Source organism: Crocodylus siamensis, chromosome 5 (assembly GCF_052110815.1).
Source record: "Crocodylus siamensis isolate JL-2025a chromosome 5, ASM5211081v1, whole genome shotgun sequence".
In the NCBI taxonomy this organism is placed as follows: domain Eukaryota; kingdom Metazoa; phylum Chordata; order Crocodylia; family Crocodylidae; genus Crocodylus; species Crocodylus siamensis.
In genome coordinates, this window is record NC_143399.1 from 130,325,964 (window position 1) to 130,346,827 (window position 20,864).

A 20,864-nucleotide genomic window follows, 5' to 3' on the forward strand; every position below is an offset into this window, starting at 1 on the left:
GAAGTGCAGTCACATCAGTACCAACCACCATCTCCAGGTATATCAGCAACAGTTACAATCGGTACTACCAATGACTGCTAACTGCTAAAGTGGAAAAGTAGGAGCAAAGGAAATCAGAAGCCTGAAGTAACTTTGTCCTAAGTTTCATAACCAGTTTTCTCCAATGGAGAAGGGTAGAAATATCACAGTAATGGGAAACATTTTCAGCTTTCCCCAACAGCAGAGGTTAAGAACATTGTGGTAATTGATACCTTACCAGGTTGGAGAGAGTGCTCCTAGAATATTGGTTTAATAATTTATCATTTGAGTGAAGCAATTCTTAAATGATGTTCTGTGCAAGAAGCATCCTCAGTTAAGAAACACCTCCTGCTACCTTCTCTCTGCCCAAACAGGGTAACTCAGTTTTATCTATGATGAGGGTCATGTGTTTACATCAGCATCAGCAGCTGAAAACCAAGGTACCTATGCCTTCACAGTCTCAATAGGCAAAGCTGAATGAAACTCAACAAGACAAGATGTAGCAGTTGTCCCTTTTGTGACACCATTCTGATTAGACTGGCAACCAGTCCTTATCTACATCCAATTGATTTTGTCCATAATGTGAACAGAACCTTCAAAACATTCTGTTGAACTAAAAGTTGCCTTAAACTCATGCATTCACCTGTTTGTCCTGAGCCCAGCAGAGGTTTGCTAATTAGAACTACACAGATATCATAAAAGAGAAAATGCTTTCTGGCTGGCCTGGGCAACATGTTTATTACCCTGTTCTAACATCAATCCTAATTCCTTCTATCATAGATCAACAAGATACTGGCATGATATGTAAAGTTGCCCTAGAGAAAACAGATTTACGTCCAGCTCTGTCAAGATATATATTACTGTTACTATTATTTGCATAATGATGGATTGCTTGAATTCCATAATAACTCATAGTTAACTTGTGTAGTTCATTGCCACAAAGAGGTAGTGGAGGCAGATAGCATAGCCAGGTTAAAAAAAGGACTAGATACATTCAAAGATAATAGAGCTATTAATGGTTATTGAACAGAACAGTTGGAGATTTTTGCCCTGGTATCTCTAAACCAATAATGGTATATGCTAGGAAGAGTTTTGAATAAGGGATAAATCATTCTAGATATGCTCTCCCTGTATAGCATCTGCTTCAGCCACTGTTGGAGACAGGATACTGGGCTAGATGGATCATTGGTCTGACCCAGTATAGCATTTCTTACATTCTCATGTTCCTAACCCAGGGGCCCAAGTCAGGTTTAGGACATAATTGCTCCAGGCACTGTGTGAACAGAGACATGTACTGCTCTCAATAAAGTGGAAGACAGGGCATATAGAAAAAAAGAGTGCTTACATTTCATATCTGCATTTCCTTGATTTGTTATTTGCAGGATTGCAGCTAATGCAAGATTACTAATTTGCAGTTTGAATATGATGCCCAGGAATTCAGAGAACCAGCGTTGTCACTTTCTTTTTCAGTTTTCACTCTACATTAACAGTTCATAGATACAGGTTAGAAAACATTTTTCAGTGTTGACATAAAAGTGGACTAGAAGTTACCTGCTTTATGCCTGGCTATATTCCATTTAGCAGTCTACTGCATCTCCTTAAGACTAAAGGGATACTGGTGGGAGCACTTAGTGAAACTGCTGGGCTATATGTTGAATAATGGGCTTGGTCACAACACTGAATCTCTGGAGGTAATTGACAGAATATAAAATCATATAGCCAGGCCTCTCAAAGGAAAAGACAATTTGTTTTCAAATAATAGATATAAGAGAAAAATTGGGGTTTGTTGTTTGCCTCATACATGTGAAGAAAATGCAGGCTATCTGAAGATTTGTCTTATAATTGTATAAGAACGATATTTTCCAGAACTGAGAGAGGCAAGGATTTCTTAGAGTGTTATTTTTTATTGGATCAACTGTATAGTTGAGATAGAGTTAGACAAGCTTTCAAGTGCAAAAGACATTTTTCATCAGGTCTTATCAATACAAACCAAACACAGCATAGTAAAAAAACAGGTGTAAGAATGAGTGAAAGAAGTTGCCAGAGGTAGCAAACACACACTTATCAGAAGAAAAGAATCAGATTATTGTGAGATCAACACCTATCAAAGGAGAAGGAGGATCACTCTCACCTTTGATGTGTGGAAATAATTCATGAGTCGGGTATATTACAATGTGCCAAATTTGTCACTATTCTCTGCCCACTCCATGACATGTGAGCAGTGGTTCTCAGTAATGGATCTGTCAGAGAACCCTTTGAGATTAAAACAGGAGTTAAGCAAGGCTGTGTCATCACTCCAACATTCTTCTCAATATTCTTTGCCATGGTGCTACATCTGACCACCAACAAGCTTCCAGCCAGAGTGGAGTTGGAACTACCAAATGGATGATAAGCTGTTTAACCTCAGCTGACTCTGAGCCAAAACCAAGACCACCCCAACCTCAATCATCGAGCTCCAGTATGCTAAGGATACCGTCAGGTGTGCTGACTTGGAGGCAGACTTTCAAGCAATCCTTGACTCTTTATTGAGGTATACAAGAAATTAGGACTGATGCTTTACATTCAGAAGGCTAAGATCCTCCACCAACAATCTTCTAATGAACAGTCCCCAGCCCCAGTAAGACTCAAATGTTGAGTATTTCCCATACCTCACAAGCCATCTCTCTCAGAAGGCTGACATTGACTAAGAAATCTAACATCACCTCAAACATGGAAGTGCAACCTTTGGACACCTGAAAAAATGGATGTTCAAAGATCACAACATTAGATCCAAAACCAAGCTCAAGTTTTATTATGCAGTTGCAATCCCCACCTTGCTGTATAGAACTGAGACATGGACAACATACAGGAGACATCTAAAATTGTTGGAGAAATACCATCAATACTTGCTGCAGAAGATGTTCTGAATCCAGTGGGAAGACAAACGCACTGTTAGTGTCCTCCTGCAAACAAATGCCATGAGTATAGAGGCAATGATCATCTTACATCAACTTCATTGCCATGTTATCCAGATGTCCAACTCTAGGCTTCTGAAATAAATGTTATCCTCCCAGCTCAGCCAAGGCATATACTCAGGAGAAGAGCAGAGACAGCATTTCAGGGACATCCTCAAGGCCAACTTTAAAAAATGCAACATTGATGTCAACTTCTGGGAGACTATAACCCAGGACCGCCCCAATTGAAGGAAGAGTCTGCTAGGGGGATCTCAGTACTTTGAAATCTCACAACAAGAGATGGAAAAGTGGGAGTGGCAGAAAGTGTGTTGCAGACCGAATCAAGAATCCAGCACTACCCACCCCACACAAACATAGGTCCAAGCTGCAGTAGAGACTGTCAGTCCTGGATAGGCTTCATCAGCCATCTTCAGACGTAAAGATAAGACGATAATGGAAGACAATCCTTCTCAACTGTGATCCTCCTAAACAACATGCCATAAAACTAATATCAATATTATGTCCATGGTTCTGAGTATCTAGCCAGCTTTTGAATTTATGCTCCCAAGTTAGTCTTTTAAAGGTGATAGGTAGATTTTCTTTGAGTACAAGAATAGTGAGGTAAGAGAGGGAGTGAATGTTCTGTGAGAAATATGCTGCTCCTGGTATATGTGTGTCTCTGGCCTTTATATTTTTTCTGTGAGAGTTCATTCCAGTGTGTAGTTACGATTTAGTTTCACCCACATATTTGCCATGGGGACATTTGCTGTATTAGACTAGATGTATCATTCTGGGAAAGGCATGTATACGGACCATGGATTCTGATGATTTTGTTATGAGGAGTGTTGACTGTCTTGGCAGTGGAGATGTTAACAGGTTAAGCATTCCTTGCCAAGGCAAGGTTGTGTCCCATTTGATGTCTGTTGGGCAGTGGGGAGTTTCCTTCTGATGAAGAGTTGGGTGAGGTTATGCGGTTGTTTGAAAGCTCAAGTACAGACAGTCAAAATCCCAACACTGAATTGATTCAGTCTTCTCAGGTTAGTCTAAACTGTGAAGCCTGAACCAATAAGCAAGTGAACAGACATTCACTTTTTATTCTCTAAATGCAACCACATGCCTGCAATGGCCCATGTCAGAAGCCAGGGGGTGCCAAAGTATCCCTTCTTGCTCAGCTGGAGCAGACAACTTGAATCTGGAGGGGGTCCAGAACAGAAGTTCAGTAAACCGATTTAACTTAAATCAGTTAAGTTTAATACTACATTCATACAGGTTTATCTTAAAACAGTTTTGGTCATTTCTAAAAGCAATTTATTTGCACTGAACTTTTGCTGTTACAGATTTGAACTGGTTTCTGATCACTTTGTGGCTGCCAAGCTTCAAATAGCCACTCTTGAGTGGTTTTCGCTCTGTTGGTAGACACCAAGCGCCTTGTGGACTCGTGTCATCGCCCAAGTAGATGTCTTCCCCTCGAGTCACCAACCCCGATCTTGCCTGCCCCAACTTGTTGTTCCTCAGTAGGTGAGGTTGCTTGTCGAGTGTACTTGGTAGCCTGCGGTTCGCCCAGCAGCCATTCACGGGGCTCTACCACCCGTACACCCCGGCCTCACGCCTCCTTCAGAGCGTCGCCTGTCTGTTGGTCTCATCCCCTCAGTGGGGATAACACCTTCTATCTCGGCATCCAGGTGCCTGCAGCCTACAGCCTCATTTGCCCATGTGGGCCTACCCCTCATCCCCCTCATCTCCACCCCTTCCTTTGGGGAAACCCAAAAAAAAACAAGGTACACCTTCCGAGGCTTCACCTCAGCCTCGCTCCTCAAGGTACCCACACCATTCCCTATGCTCCTCCATCTGAGTTAACAAAAATAAACGTAACAACAAAATACCTAATAACAAGCCATACCCTGATGTGGCGGCTCCTTGCCCCCTTTCTATCCCTGGACTCTAACTGGGGTTGTTTCATGTTACCCCTAACCCGTCGCCTGCAGTCTTCACTCTTGTCTGCCTGTCAATCCGGCTGAGCCCAGCGGTGGTACCCACCCTGACAGTAAACCCCTCAGGGCTCTCCCGGGGTCTTCTCCCCCTAACAGGGCTTCCTCCACACCCCATCATCCTGGCACTCCCACCTGGATCAGCTCTGCCTCCATGTTCTGCTCTAGCCACGCCTCTGGCCGGCGTGTCTGTCTCTCCCTCGCTGTCCCATGTGGGCTCCTGTCGGGTGCTATGCCTTGCGCTGCCGGTGTCTGTCCCTGCATGGCAGGCTCTGCGGGTTCCTCAGGGAGAATTCTTTCCGCTGCTGAAGGTGGCTGCAGCTCCTCTATCTTGCTATCCGCAGCATCAGCCGCCATTTTTATCTTCGCCGGCCGGCGTCTGAGTCTGACGTCATCAGCCGGCCGTAATTGAATAAAAAGGCGGCTAATGAGCCATGCAGGCTCTTCCTTCCACCCCTTGTGTGCTGCGTCTTGAGCTGCCGGTAAGCATCTTCATAGAATAATAGAATCATAGAATCATGGAAGTAGGGTCGGAAGGGACCTTGTAGATCTTCAAGTCCAACCCCCCGCCTGGGCAGGAGAAAAACTGGGCTCAAATGACTCCAGACAAGTAGGCATCAAGCCCCTTCTTAAGGACCCCGAGGGTAGGAGCCAGCACCACTTCCCTTGGAAGTTGGTTCCAGATCGTAGCCACCCTAACTGTGAAGTAGCACCTTCAGATGCCTAGTTTAAACCTATTCTCTAACAACTTGTGGCCGTTGTTCCTTGTTATGCCAGGGTGCGCTAGGGGAAACAAGGTCTCTCCCAAACCCTTCTAGTCCCCCCTAGTGGGTTTATAGATGGTCACCAGTTCCCTCCTCACCCTTGTCTTGTGAACACTGAACAGCCTCAAGTCCTGCAGTCTCTCATTGTAGGGTCTGCCCTGTTGTCCCCAGATCATGTGGGTGGCCCTCCTCTGGACCCTCTCCATGTTGTCCACATCCCTCCTGAAGTGGGGCGTACAGAACTGGACACAGTACTCCAGCTGTGGCCTGACCAATGTCACGTAAAGGGGAAGGATCACCTCCTTGGCCCTACTTGAGATGCACCTGTGGATGCATGACAAGGCCCTGCCAACCGTGACCTCGCGTTGTTGGCCCATATTCATCTTGGAGTCAGTAATGACTCCAAGATCCCTTTCTGCCTCCGTGCTCTCAAGAAGGGAGTTTCCCATCTTATAAGTGTGCTGCTGGTTACTACTGCCCAAGTGCAGCACCCTGCACTTGTCAGTATTGAAACACATCCTGTTTCTGTTAGCCCACCCCTGTAACCTATCCAGGTCTTGCTGCAGTCTTTCCCTCCCTACTAACGTGCTCACCTCACCCCAAATTTTGGTATCATCAGCGAATTTAAACAGGTTGCTTTTCACCCCGTTGTCCAAATCGCTGATAAAGAAATTGAACAGCACGGGCCCCAGGACCGAGTCCTGGGGGACTCCGCTGCCCACTTCCCCCCAGGTCAAATATGACCCATCCACCACCATCCTCTGAGTATGACCCTTCAACCAATCTGCAATCCATCTGCCCGTGCAGGCATCAATGCCACAGTCGCCTAGTTTTTTAATGAGGATGGGGTAGGAGATGGTATCAAAGGCCTTGCTGAAATCCAGAAAGACTACGTCCACGGCGACACCTGCATCCAGTGGTTTTGTGACCTGATCATAAAAGGCAATCAGGTTGGTCTGACATGACTTGTCCCTAATGAAACCATACTGGTTGCCCTTGAGCATCATTCCTGAAGCTGGCCCATCCCAGATGTGCTCCTTGATGATCTTCTCAAAGAGTTTTCCTAGGATTGAGGTAAGACTAATGAGCTTATAGTTGCCTGGGTCCTCCCTCCTCCCTTTTTTAAAGATGGGGACCACATTGGCTTTTCCAATCATCTGGCACCTGGCCCAAGCACCACGAGCTCTCATAAAGCCGTGCCAAGGGCCCTGCAATAACCTTTGCTAGCTCCTTCACTCTGGGGTGGAGAGCATCTGGACCCACTGATTTGAACACGTCCAGCCCTTCCAGAAGCTCTCTAACCCGGTCCTCTCCAACCTGAGGTCTGGAGGCATTCTCCTTGAGTCCATCTTGGATCACGGTGGGGAAGTCCCAGTCCCTGCCCAAGAAAAGGGAGGTGAAGAATTGGTTAAAGAGGTCTGCTTTCTCCTCTGGTGCAACCACCAGATTGCCCAGAGAATCTTGCAGGGCCCCACATTTCCCAGTGCCTTCTTCATCCTCCCTATATATTTGAAAAAGGACTTTTTATTATCTTTGATCTTGGACACTAGTCCTAGCTCTATGTCTGCCTTAGCTTTCCTGACAGCCCTACTACAAGCCCGAGCAGAGGAGGTATACTCCTCTTTGGAGATAGCACCCCCCTTCCACTGGTTGTACACCATCTTTTCCGCAATCAGGCATTCCTGGACACCCTTGGTGAGCCAGGGAGGCTTTCGGGCACTCCTGCCCCCCTTGCTTCTTGTTGGGATGGTCACCTCTTGGGCCCTGAATATAGTCTCCTTAAGGAACGACCACTCATCTTGGGCACTGAGCTCCCCTGCTCTTGAGAACCCAAGCACCTCTCCCACTAATCTCAACTCATTGAAGTTGGCCCTCTTGAAGTCTAGGACTACCACCTTGCTTCAGGCCCTTGACACCCTGTGCTGGATGGTGAATTCCAGCAACGATGATTGCTATCACCCAGGTGGTCAAGAACCTGGAGGCCCATTACAAGGTTGTTGCCTGTGGCCAGGACCAGGTTGAATAGGGCATTTCCTCTGGTGGGACTGTGCACCTCCTGAATTAAGTGGAGGTCCTGTATCTCGGCCAGGAACCTCCTGGAATGGTCCAACCTGGCTGACTGTTCCTCCCAGCAGATGTCCGGGTAATTTAAATCACCCATGACAGCTACATCCCTTGCCTTAAGTGCCTCTACAAGCTGGCCCAAAAATTTCCGGTCCAGCTCCTCCCCTTGGTTGGGGGGGTCTGTAGTAGACCCCCACCATTAAATCCCCCTCCCCATGGCCCCCTTGTATCTTGACCCAGAGCAGTTCAGCTTGCCCCTCCTCTGACCGCATTCTGCTTGCAGAGGATGTGTATTGCTCCTTGACAGAGCGCCACACCCCCACCTTTCCTTCCCTCTCTATCCCGCCTGTAAAGCCTATAGCCCCTGATGCTAACTGCCCAGTTGTGGGATGAATCCCACCACGTTTCTGTAAGCCCTATTATGTCTGGGTCTGAACTGGTGATTCTGAGGGCAAGTTCCTCCTGTTTGTTCCCCATACTACAAGCATTGGTATATAGGCATTCCATTACTTTGTCCCCTGGAACACACTTATACCGGTTTATCTGTAATTTCTGTCCCTAGCCTCAAAGTCTGATCTGAGTTGAGTATACACTACTGTTGTTTGATGACTATTCTGATTTGTTGTGGTGTGTGGTGGTATGTTTATGGTTCCAGGAGGGGTATTTAGTTTGATTGGGAGGAGATAGTTTTAAACCTGTAGTGGAACTCAATAAATGAGTTCAGGTGTTTGGTCTGGATCATGAAAATATCATTTATGTAACATAGATATAGAGCAGGTTTGTTGCTGCAGTTTTCTAGAATTTTTTTCTCCAGGTGGTTCATGAAAAGGTTGACGTATTGAGGGGCCATCTTTGTGCCCACAGCTGTGCCCTTTGCTTTGAGAAAGTGATGATTTTTTTTTAAGTGAAGTTGTGGGTAAGGTTGAAGTGGATGAGTTGTGCAATGTGTTGTCGCAAATTGGAGTATACTCCATGTTCTTGTAGTTATTTCAGGTAGCAGCTGAGCCTTCCTGGTGATAGATGTTAGTGTACAGGCTGGTGGCATCTATGGTTGTAAGTATGGTCTTCTCAGGGAGGTTGTTGATATTCTAGATTCTGTTGAGAAAGTCTGTGGTGTCCTGTAGAAAACTTGCTCTTGTAAAAATCCTTGCTTAATCTTATGATTACATTATTTTCCTCCTTGGTCAAGATATTTTTAAACAATGGAATCTTTTGATATTTAGGGTTTATTTTATGTGTTTGCACATAAATGTAGGAGGCTAACTTTAACCACTCAGGCTTGGAAAACATATTCCCTTTATTTATAATTTATTTTAACGGTCACATGGGTGGCAAACTGGCTCCAGGGGCACACCCAGAGGGTGGTGGTGGACGGGTCGATGTCGACCTGGGAGGGTGTGGGAAGCGGAGTCCCCCAGGGCTCAGTCCTTGGGCCGGTGCTGTTCAACATCTTCATTAGCGACCTGGACAAGGGTGTGGAGAGCACCCTGTTCAAGTTTGCTGATGACACCAAGCTTTGGGGTAAAGTGAATACACCAGCAGGTAGGGACCACATCCAGGCACACCTGGATAGGTTAGAGAAGTGGACAGATCTGAACAGGATGCGGTTCAACAAGGACAAGTGCAGGGTGCTGCACCTGGGGAGAGGGAACCAGCATTATGGTTATAGGCTAGGGGCTAACCCTCTCGGCAGCACAGAGGCAGAGAGGGATCTTAGAGTCAGGATTGACTCCAGGATGAATATGAGTCACCAGTGCGATGAAGCAATAGGCAGAGCCAACTGCACCCTGTCCTGCATCAACAGGGGCATCACTAACAGGTCCAGACAGGTCTTGCTCCCCCTCTATGCGGCACGGGTCAGGCCACAGCTGGAGTACTGTGTCCAGTTCTGGGCGCCACACTTCAAGAAGGACGTGGAGAACCTGGAGAGGGTCCAGAGGAGGGCCGCTCATATGGTTGAGGGCCTCCGTGGCCAGCCCTATGAGGAGAGTCTGAGGGACCTGAATCTCTTCAGTCTCCGCAAGAGGAGACTGAGGGGGGATCTTGTAGCTGTCTTCAACCTTATCAGGGGCCACCAGCAGGGACCCGGGGAAAGTCTGTTCAGCAGGGCCCCCCTTGGAGTCACCAGGAACAATGGCCACAAGCTAAGGGAGGATAGGTTTAGGTTAGATATTAGGAAGAACTACTTCACAGTAAGGGTGGCCAGAGCCTGGAATAGGCTTCCCAGAGAGGTGATGCTCTCACCTTCCCAGGAGATCTTCAAGAGGAGACTGGATAGGCACCTGGCTGGGGTCTTATGACCCCTGCCACCCCCAGTGCTCCTTCCTGCCTGTGGCAGGGGGTCGGACTAGATGACCTGTCAAGGTCCCTTCCGACTCATTGATTCAATGATTCTATGAAAATTCTTAAAATTCTTTTAATTGTTAATTTTTTGAAGCTCCCATTTTTACTAAATAAAAACAGTTAAGGGGGGAAGGGAAATCCTTTGATCTTTGCAACCATGTTATACTAAATGCTAAATAGGATGCTTTTGTCTCACATCAGAATGTACCAGTCACTTTGCTACCTATAATCTGAAGGCATGGCATAAAGTAAATAAATTGATGTGGCAGTAAACAATTAAATGTGTCAGTTCAAATTGTGACAAATCACGCTGGTGCTGATTCACACTTGCTGATGCAAACACTGCTTTTTTCACCTGAGGGTTCTGCTCAGAGAATGCAGCTTTAAGTTTAGGCTGTCCTGTGGATTCATAGAGGCCCTTTCAAGATTTCATCTCCTTTTGGGACTATAAATCATTAATTGTGGGCTGCACCCTCTGAGACATTCCTCTATGGTGGACCATCCGTCCTTCCTTCAACAGGTGAGGGGTATAAAGATACCATGCAAAGAGTCATTAGCTTGTGGATTTATAATAAAATATGATACCAAAAGTGCTTACAACCAGTATTTTCTACATCTTTTGAAACCTGATCCAAAGCCCATTGAGCCAACATTTTGGATCTAGCCACTCAGTGTGATTTGTTTTGTTTCCACCAAGAGAAGAGGTACCAAATCTGTTTTTCATCTTGATATTGAGAGCAATGTAGGGTTTTACAGGATCTTTTGGCTTATCACAAGCATAGGAACAAAAAAATACACTCCAATGTGATTGTACTGTATGTATATTATTGATTGAGATTTATGACACCTTGGACCAAGCTGCAATTTTGCATATTTCCCAGTAAATTATTCTATTCACTGCTTTTTGCTTAAGCTGAGCTAAGATTATTTGTTTAGGCTTTGCCCAACCTGTTATTTTCTGTAAATGTGTGTGATGATATACATTTGTGAAGACTAACCAAATAGTTTGATATGATAATAAACAAAACTACTAATATAGAGATACTTACTGTTAGCTAGATTTCCAGTACTTATTTAGCCAAATAATCAGATTTATCCAAGCTAAACCTACGAAACTGTGATTAGAAAGGTAAATATTATACTACAAGGCTCAAAAGAACGTGGTAGATACTGTTTTTAAGGAAGGAAAGGAAAATGTTTGGGGTTTTTATGTAGGATCATTTTACACAATCTGAAATGTTCTTTATTTGTTTTCTTTAGACTCCTAAGGACCCAGTCCCTGGAATGGTTTTATAATAATGTAAAAAGCCGCTTTAAACGTTTTGGCAGTGCTAAAGTCCTGAAGAATTTATACAGGAAACACAGACTGGAGAGTGGAGCCTGTTCTGACTTAATAGGTACAGTAGAGTTGTTTTAATTCCTTCTTGGCATATTAGCTTTAATGCACATGATCAAGAACACAAGACCACAGCTGGAGGCCCAGGGTGGCTACTGTACCCAGGGACAGCTGCAACTTATGGTTGCAGTCATACAGCTGATTTTACGGTACAAGGCATTTTTTCACCCTCTACCGGCATCTGCACCTGGGGCAGTTGCCTGTGTCACCCTGCCTTAGTTATGCCATTGTAGATGGTGACCCAGTTGAAGTTTTGAGACTTTGGAAAATAGAAGCTATGTAGTGAGTTTTGCAAACAGTGTTTTCTTACAGTCATGGTGGCATATTTACTGCAACTGACTAGCAAATGATTTAGAACCACAGCCAATTAGAGACAGTTATATTATCTTGGCTTCACTGGCCAGATTCATTCATGTAATTCCATTTAAATTAGTACAAAGTTTGTGTTTTCCAGGATGTCTTTCCTAAGAATAAGCTGGGGATTAAAAAGTAACAGGAAAGCTACATGGCCCCGTGTAAAAGTTGTACGTGGCTCTCTTAAGACATGTTTACATCATCTCCTGACTGTGCTAGAGAAAGCTTTAGTGCTGGGGAAGATCTTAGAAAAGTTTATTAAGGAGGCCATCCTTGATGGACTGCCCCAGGCTAACATCCTAAGGGACAGCCAGCACGGGTTTGTTGCGGGTAGGTCTTGTTTGACCAATTTCATTTCCTTCTATGACCAGGTGACCTATCACCTGGATGAGGGAGAAGAGATTGATGTCATATATCTTGACTTCAAAACAGCTTTTGATCTGGTATCCCATGATCACCTCTTGGCCAAACTGGCCAGTTGTGGCCTTGGCTCCACCACGATCCGCTGGCTGGGAAATTGGCTCCGTGGTCGGACCCAAAGGGTTGTAATTGATGGCAGTCACTCATCGTGGTGCCCTTTGACCAGTGGGGTCCCTCAAGGCTCTGTCCTTGGACCCATACTGTTCAACATCTTCATTAATGATGTGGACATTGGAGTCAGGAGTGGACTGGCCAAGTTCACCGATGACACCAAACTTTGGGGCAAAGCATCCACGCCAGAAGATAAGCGGGTGATCCAGGCTGACCTGGACAAGCTCAGCAAATGGGTAGACAAGAACCTGATGGTGTTTAACACTCAAAAATGCAAGGTTCTCCACCTTGGGAGGAAAAACCTGCAGCTTCCTTATAGGCTCGGCAGTGCTACGTTGGATAGCACTACAGAAGAAAGAGACTTGGGGGTCATCATTGACCACAAGATGAACATGAGCCTGCAATGCGATGCTGCGGCTAATAAAGCGACCAAAACGCTGGCTTGCATCCATAGATGCTTCTCGAGCAAATCCCGGGACGTCATTCTCCCCTTGTACTCGGCCTTGGTGAGGCCACAGCTGGAGTATTGCGTCCAGTTTTGGGCTCCACAATTCAAAAAGGATGTGGAGAAGCTTGAGAGAGTCCAGAGGAGAGCCACATGCATGATCAGAGGTCAGGAAAACAGACCTCGATGATAGGCTGAGAGACATGGGACTCTTTAGCCTGGAAAAGCGTAGGCTCAGGGGTGATCTGATGGCCACCTATAAGTTTACCGGGGTGACCACCAGGATCTGGGGGAACGTCTGTTCACCAGAGCGCCCCAAGGGATGACGAGGTCCAACAGTCACAAACTCCTGCAAGACCGTTTCAGGCTGGACATAAGGAAGAATTTCTTTACTGTCCGAGCCCCCAAGGTCTGGAACAGTCTGCCAGCGGAGGTGGTTCAAGCACCTACATTGAACACCTTCAAGAGTAAATTGGATGCTTACCTTGCTGGGATCCTATGACCCCAGCTGACTTCCTGCCCTTTGGGAAGGGGGCTGGACTCGATGATCTCCTGAGGTCCCCTCCAGCCCTGATGTCTATGAAATCTATGAAATCTATGCGGTATAGCCTACCCACCTGATGCATACTAAAACTGGAAATGTATATAATACCTTGGTGTTGGGCATTGGCTATTAAACATACTGTATTTTCTTGCATACAACATGGCCCCAACTAAAATAGGCAGCTTGTTTTTAGAAGATGGAATGTAGAAATAAAATGTTTTTCCAGAGTCATGGCTGACTGTATGACATAAAATAAACCCTCCTAGGAACACAAAGTATCCAGGAAGTATGGTACCAGGAAATTCCTGATGCTGGCTGCCTCATTCGTACTTTTTCCTCTGTATTTCCCAGACACACCATGTTCCCAGGACACCATACTCTGTCATACAAGGTTAGCTCCCAGACCCTTGCATGGGGAATACCAATACTGTTAGTTCTTTATTGTAAGTAATTCTTTATATCAGTTCATGTAAATAAAGTGATGTGTCCACATCCTAAGTCTCATCAAGATACTATCACTAGCTAACTTTCTGGCAGGCAAAAACAGGAACACTCAGCCAACAGCTATGGCTACGTGAGGGCTAGCACAGGGCTCCACCATCTTGGCAGCTGCATGGCATGCACAGTGTCTCCGGGCTTGCTGTTTTTCCAGTGAAGAAAACTGTTTCCCTACTTTAAAAAAGCACACCCATTTAGGTGTTTTGGGACTGGAATGATTTTTTGGGAGGGGAGGGGTTGCAGGTTGTATTTGAGAAAATGTGGTCCCAGAGACAAGGAGCTTACTGACATATGTGCAGTGCCACTCCAGGGTGGCTATATTGTATCTGTCTGAAGGTTTAGTTTCCAGCAAGTGTGCTGTGCCTCATTGTAGTGCTGTATAGCAGTTTGGAGGCAGGATAAATATGCTATTAGGGGTGCACTAATAGAGATTTTGGGAGCCGATACTGATAGCTGATTTTTAAGGAGACATATTGGCCGATACCAATCTGATTTCCAAGATAGCTGTGTGCAGTAGAGCTATGTAAAGCTTTGGTAGCCGATTCGATTCAGAGTAGATTTGGCAAAATTTGGTGGCCGAATCTCTGAATCTGGAACCCTCCGATCGGAAGCCTCCAAATTGATACAGAGAGATTTGGAGAAATTTGGAGTTTTGGCCATAGACTATGCAGGCAGACACTAGGCAGTGCCGGCGGGAGCAGCTGGGGGAGCAGCCAGACAAGCCTCAGCTTGTCTCGGACCTGCCAGCTTAAGTCAGGGCTTGTCTAGCTGCTCCTGCTGCCTGCCTGTATAGCTTATGGCCAAATAAGATTCAGCACCAAATATCTTTGGATTCAGACAAATCGAATTGGAACACTGGTTTGAATCATTGAATTGAATCACTGCCCCACCAAATCCAAAGTGAATACTTTCCACTTCGCGCAGGCCTAGCATGTGGCTGGTAAGTCTGTTGTAGAGGAAGGAGAGGGGGGAGGGAAAAGGCATGGGGGGGAAATCAATGCCCTGCATGGTGAGGGAGGGAGGGGGCAGGGAAAGGCACTGCCCCACTGGGGTGGGGCAGGGCATGGGATGGAGCCACGGCTCATCCAGGGAGTGTGGGGGGGGTGGCTCCCACTGCTGCTTGCACCCTGGGAGGGCATAGGGGAGGCATATGCCCCCAGATCTGTATGGGGTGGGGCAGGCAGGCTGCAGCAGCAGGCTGGAGCTGGGGCTGCACCCGGCTCTTCTCAACAGGGGCTAGGCAGTGCATGGTGGGTGGCGGTGGTGCTGGGAGCAGGACTACAGCAAAATATGGGCTGTCTGCAGCTCCCTCCATAGCCCCTTCCCAGCACCGCTGCTGCCTGCCCCGAGCCCAGCCCCTACTAAGAAGAGCCTGCCACAGCCCCAGCTCCAGCCCGCAGCTGCAGCCCACCCACCCCACCCCATGCAGATCCTGGGGCACATGGACCCCCCTGTGCTCTCCTGGGGGCTGTGTCCCACACCCTGCCCCACCCCAGCTAGGCAGCACTTGCCCTCCCTCTCTCACCACAGGGGGTGTTGATCTGCCCACGCTTTATGCCCCTTCCCTCCCCCTTCCCCTTCCACCACAACAAACTTATGAGGTACATGCAATTCTCCATGCTGCTGGACTGTGCTCCTCACTGCTTGATTGTTGCACTGCTGCATGCACGCACAAACATTTATCGGCCAAATTATTGCCTGCATCAGGACGATTTCCAAACGAGCCAATTTTCTTTATATCAGTACCGATTCAATATCGGACCAGAGTATCAGTGCACCTCTACATGCCATTAAAATTTCTTGGAAATATCTGGCCCATAAACCAAATGAAAAGTCGGTAAGTAGAAGAGGTGATTCCAGTGCTAAAAGATTCTATTATGATAGGCTGTTCTCTTTTGTGTATGTAATTGCATAATATAGCACTAAATGCCCTAGAGGCTCTTGGCTACCTCCACTATCTTCATCCATTCCCATCTGTTGTGTGCATTCAGCCTCCAGTCATCCATATTTAATTTCTATAAGTCTGACACTACATCATTTAGCTATCTTCATCTCAGTCCTCCAGGCTGCCTCCTCACCTCCAGCACCCTGAAGAGCAGTGTCTTTGGTGTTCAGATTATGTGCATTGTTTCTATGTGGCCCAGCCACTGCAGTTGTCATGCTCTGACTTCCTGTCAGGGTTGGGTTTGTGTTGAAGTGATATAACTTGCTGTTGATTCTTATTCATTATTCTTATGTTATGGGATCATACTATGCACTAAAGATTTTCTGTAAAAACTTTCTTTCAAAACAATCTAGTTGTTATCTTGTTTGCTTGAGAGAGAATCTAGGATTGATTTCCATGGGTTGTACATGACTTGATTATGGTTTTATAAACGTGAAACTTAATTTTCTTTAGGATAAACTTGGATGACAAGAGCTTGTGCACTACACAGGAGGCTCTATTTCCAACTTCCAGTCTTCCTTGAATTTCTTCCTTTATATTACCATTCTGTCTTATGAAAGAACCTAACTACTTGAAGTGGGTCACTGGCTTAAAGTTTATGTTGTTCATTGTTATGTGAGGTCCCTGATTTACTGCTGTCTTGTTTATGTGGAAATACTGTGTTTTGACCACATTCACTTGCAGTCTGATTTTCTTTGCTTGATTTGCTTTCTTTCACCTTATCAATTTTTTTTTTCTGAAGACTATTCCTTAAGAAGAGGAAGTAAATTTTAAGTGGGTGTGAAACATGTGGGATAACAACATTAATGTATATACATGCTGAAATCAGAAAAATCAAGGATGGATCCTGCCAAACCATAGTCATTTAGACATTCCTTAGTCCACTGATCTCATTGAATTTTGCCTTTTAAATGGGACTGCTCACATGTGTAATGAATGTTTACACAAGCAAAGATGTGCAAGATAAATAAGATTCTTTCTGTCAAAGTGAAATATCATTGCTAACTTTTTTTTCCTACTTTAATTATGACTTTAAAAATAGTCCTCATGTTCCATTTGAGAATAAATATGGCTATAAATGTTTGGGTTTGTCTTATTTATACAGTAGTGCCCTTTGGAAGCCAAGATCTATCACAAGCCCCAAATGTCATGTTAAAACCAAGTTTGCTGCACTGTTCTTCCCTGCACAAGTGTCATACTGAAGGAACTTCACCCTTTTCCCTTTCACTTCACAAGCAGTTTCCTACATCCAAAATCAATGTGAGAAATCTTTCATGTGTTCAAAACTTTTTGCACAAAGGCTGAAGTCGAACAGGATTTTTTAGAATACTCACTTATACAGTAGAACCCTAGTATTCTGCAGGGTTAGGTTCCTTATCATCCTGCAAAGATGAGGGTTTGCAAACTACACAAATATATATATATATAGCCACAGCAAACCACTACACAAGACCACCGAGGTGCACCAGACCCCTGCTGTGGCTTTTTTTTCAAAGAACACTACTTCTCTAATTGGCTGCATGGATCCTCAATGAGCTCCAACTGAGTGAAGAAGTGAAGTCCTTTGAAGTAAAAGACACAGCAGCAGCACAGCTCATCCTTAAGGTGGCAATCCTCTGTAAACGTATAGTTTTGTGAACTACCAAGATATGAATGATCTGGGCTGTACCATATATAAGGTGCAATTAGAAATACAAGCACTAGATTCTAAAAATATATCTGGAAATATATCTAAAAATAGAATCCAGTTGAGAGTGAACTGGATTCTAAAAATATCTGTGACTCTATCAAGTAATACCAGTATGTGCTGCAATTTCTTTTTGAGCAGAAGGAAGCTTTTTTGAAGGAAGCACAGAAAATGAAGGAAGTGTTTGTGGCAGTGATGCTACATTCTACAGACAGTCTGAAGGTAATTATGCTTAAAATTCCTTTTGACTAAACTGAGGTGTTACATTTTGAGGTACTGGTAAATAGTAGGGCTGTGTGAAATTTTGACATGTGTTTCATTTTGAAGCTATTTCAACTAGTTTCAGGCTCAAAACAGCAAAATCAAAATGAAATGAAAAGCTTCGAAATAGCTTTGAAATGAAATGAGGGCACTCAAAACGTTTCAAAACTTTAGAAACATTTCGAGTTTAAAAGCTGGCTTGCTTGCAGCTAAACAGAAACTAAGAAGAGGGAGGGGGAAAAAGTGGGGAAGGGCTGCTCTGATATTGACATCAGGCTCTTGGTTCGATTCCCCAGCTCTCTGATCACTTCTCTCAGCTCTCTGGTCATTTCCTCAGCTCTTCCCAGGGGGTGAAGGCCCCTGATCTGCATGCAGGGTTTCAGCAGGCGGCAGCCGCTCAGCACTGCCACTGGCCCCAGCCTGTCATGGCAGCCTGCTGAAACCCGGCATGCAGATCTGAGTCTTGCACCCCCCAGGGAATAGCTGAGGAATAGAACTGGGGGCTGGGGAATGAAATTGGGAGCTAGGGGAATGTTCTCTCCCCCAGCTCTTCCCACAGGGTGTGGACCCCTGGATGATGCAGGTTGGGGATGGCAGTGGCTCTGGGCTATTTTTTCCCAGCTGGCAGCAGCAGCCTGCTGAAACCCCGCATGCAAATCTGGGGGCTGTTGCCCCTGGAAAGAGCAGGGAGAATGATCAGAGAGCCAGGGAATCAAAGCCGGAGCTCCAGCTGATGGGGGGGGGCTGCCTTAGCTCCAGGACAGTGTGTGGCACCCCACTGAGCTATGCTGCACCTGCACCATGGGGCAGATGCCAGATGGGGGGGGAGATCCCCGCTGCCCTGCACTGCATGGGGAAGCTCTGCCACAAGCCCACAGAGGCCCCAGTCACCACTGCCAGAGCCAGTGAGTGCAGGGCTTTTTTTTTTAAAGCTCCACACTCACCAGCTGCAGAGCATGCAGATGACAGCGTGCTGCCACTCCCAGCTAGGGCCAGTGCCAGCACCCAAGTCTGTCTGGTGCAGCCCACGCCAAACACCAGGAAGAGCGCAGTGCTGGTACTGGCCCCAGCTGGCACCAGCAGACTGCTGTCATCCCTCACACAGGTCTGAGGGTGAATGCCCCCCAGGAGGGCTGCAAGGCTGGCCAGGCTCCTCCTGGGGGGAGCGGGCCTCCAGATCTGCATGTGAGCTAACAGGAGGCTTTCATTGTCGGCAAATGATACGAGTTTTGCTTTGAACAGTTTGAGGTACAGTTTCATGAAAGCCCCTCATCTATCTCCTTGAAACTTGGCAGGCTTCATGCCCTCAGAAGGGGCTACCATTCCTACAATTTTCATCTGAATCAGGCAAGAAATGACAAAGTTATAGGCATTTTCTTGATTCCTCATTATAGCCTATGGGCAAAATGCATCAAAACAGCGAAAGTTTCGACAAAACGAAACAGAACAGTGCTTTGCAACTGCAAAACACTGTCCCTTTGAAATGGCAAAAAAGAAGTCAAAACAAAACAGTGCTGTTTCACACAGCCCTAGTAAATAGCTGGGAGGATTGGTAGATCTGTAAGTAGAATTGGCACCCACAGATGAAAAGTTCTCAAGATAAATTATCTTTAACCTAAAACCTTTAGTGAGTTTCCAAAGGTTCTGAGGTTTTGTGGTTCAGAGGGAACATGATAGTCTGTTTTATGTTGCTTCCCATCTTAATTCATTCATTTCAGTATTATTTTCATAATACTATACAGTTAATGGGAGTAAGGGTTCTAAATACTTTTGAGAATTTGGGCCTACATGTTCACAGGTTGGAGGTCTTTCTTGAATGCTCATTCATAAATGGCTTATCAGATAGGTCTAAACTCAGTTGAATTCCATTACAATTTTTTCTCTTATGACCTTCACCTAACAGAGAAAACATAAAGGAGATTTTACAGAAGCATTGTGTTTTTGTATTTGATATTCTAAGTTATCCTTGTTTAATTTCAGAAAAAATAATAACCTCTTTCAGTTAGAATATACAAATGGATAGAAACTACCCAGAAATTATTCTATTAACATGCTTGTGTCATTGCTCATTAGAGTTCTGAGAACCACATTTTAATATCAGCAACTTGGGGTATGAGTCTGGATCTGCATCGCTGCAGTAGGCTCCATCAACATCTGAGATATAAGAACTACCAAAACTTGAAAGTAGTTTGGAACACGGGTCTGAATTTGGCAGCTTGTGCTTATGTTTGGTATACTATAAAGGTGGAGATTTTGTCTTATTCTTTGACTAGGACATAGTATGATGGACACCCTTGCTGTGGCATTACGAGTTGCAGAAGAAGCAGTAGAAGAAGCCATTTCCAAGGCAGATGCATATGGTGACAGCCTGGTAAAATTTTCTAATAACATTCTGCTGATTTATATGGATCAGGATTTTTTCACCTGTATTTAAGTAGGGATGGAAAGATATGTACATATCAAAGAAAATATAAAGCAGACATGGAGTATCTTATTGCATTAGCTAAAATAATTGTGATGTTTCTCTTAAATTTATTATCAAGATAGCATATATGTTCCACTTCAGAAATACATAAAAGTTCAAGTTGCTTACTTTCAAGTTATTTCTTCATGCAATGTCAAATATGGCATTATCACCCTTTTTTGTATTGATTTTGGTAAATAGATATCTATCTAGATTATATATATCTCCTGTGAATCTGTAGCATTTATTCATGTGCACCTTTGTTCAGGACAAACAGAATGAGGCATGTTATTTACGAGAACACAAGGAGGAACTGATAGAGGAACTTGCCACGACCATAGTGCAGAAGGTAAGCTTATGCAAGCTTTACTCATGTAAAATGCATGTCTAGGGGCTTGGGCAGGCAGCATGTTTCCACTGGTGAAATTAGCCTTTATACCTGTGCTAAAAAAAAGAGAATGAATACAGTATAAAGTGTACACCAGTTGTCCAGGGCTGTGCACAGCTTTTGGTGCTGATTTGATCTGGAGGAGATTTGGCCCAATTTGGAAGCCAAATCTCTAAATCTGAATTGAATCAGGAGACCAATAAAAAGGTCTGAATTGATTTGAAGCTCTCCTAATCGATTT

At 45.1% G+C, this 20,864-nt stretch overlaps 1 protein-coding gene across 3 annotated transcripts in view; it reads left to right on the plus strand.

The window, feature by feature from the left end:
- The window catches only part of MYRIP (myosin VIIA and Rab interacting protein), a 396,401-nt gene that overhangs the window by 291,873 nt on the left and 83,664 nt on the right, over positions 1 to 20,864 (plus strand). For 2 of the 3 annotated variants that reach the window (XM_090050365.1, XM_090050364.1), the window contains exons 4-7: positions 11,371 to 11,507; positions 17,652 to 17,732; positions 20,045 to 20,142; positions 20,504 to 20,584. In XM_090050365.1, the coding sequence (XP_089906491.1) occupies positions 11,371 to 11,507; positions 17,652 to 17,732; positions 20,045 to 20,142; positions 20,504 to 20,584 (397 nt within the window). The remainder of the gene's footprint in view (positions 1 to 11,370; positions 11,508 to 17,651; positions 17,733 to 20,044; positions 20,143 to 20,503; positions 20,585 to 20,864) is intronic. The other variant, XM_090050366.1, reaches the window with a different exon arrangement.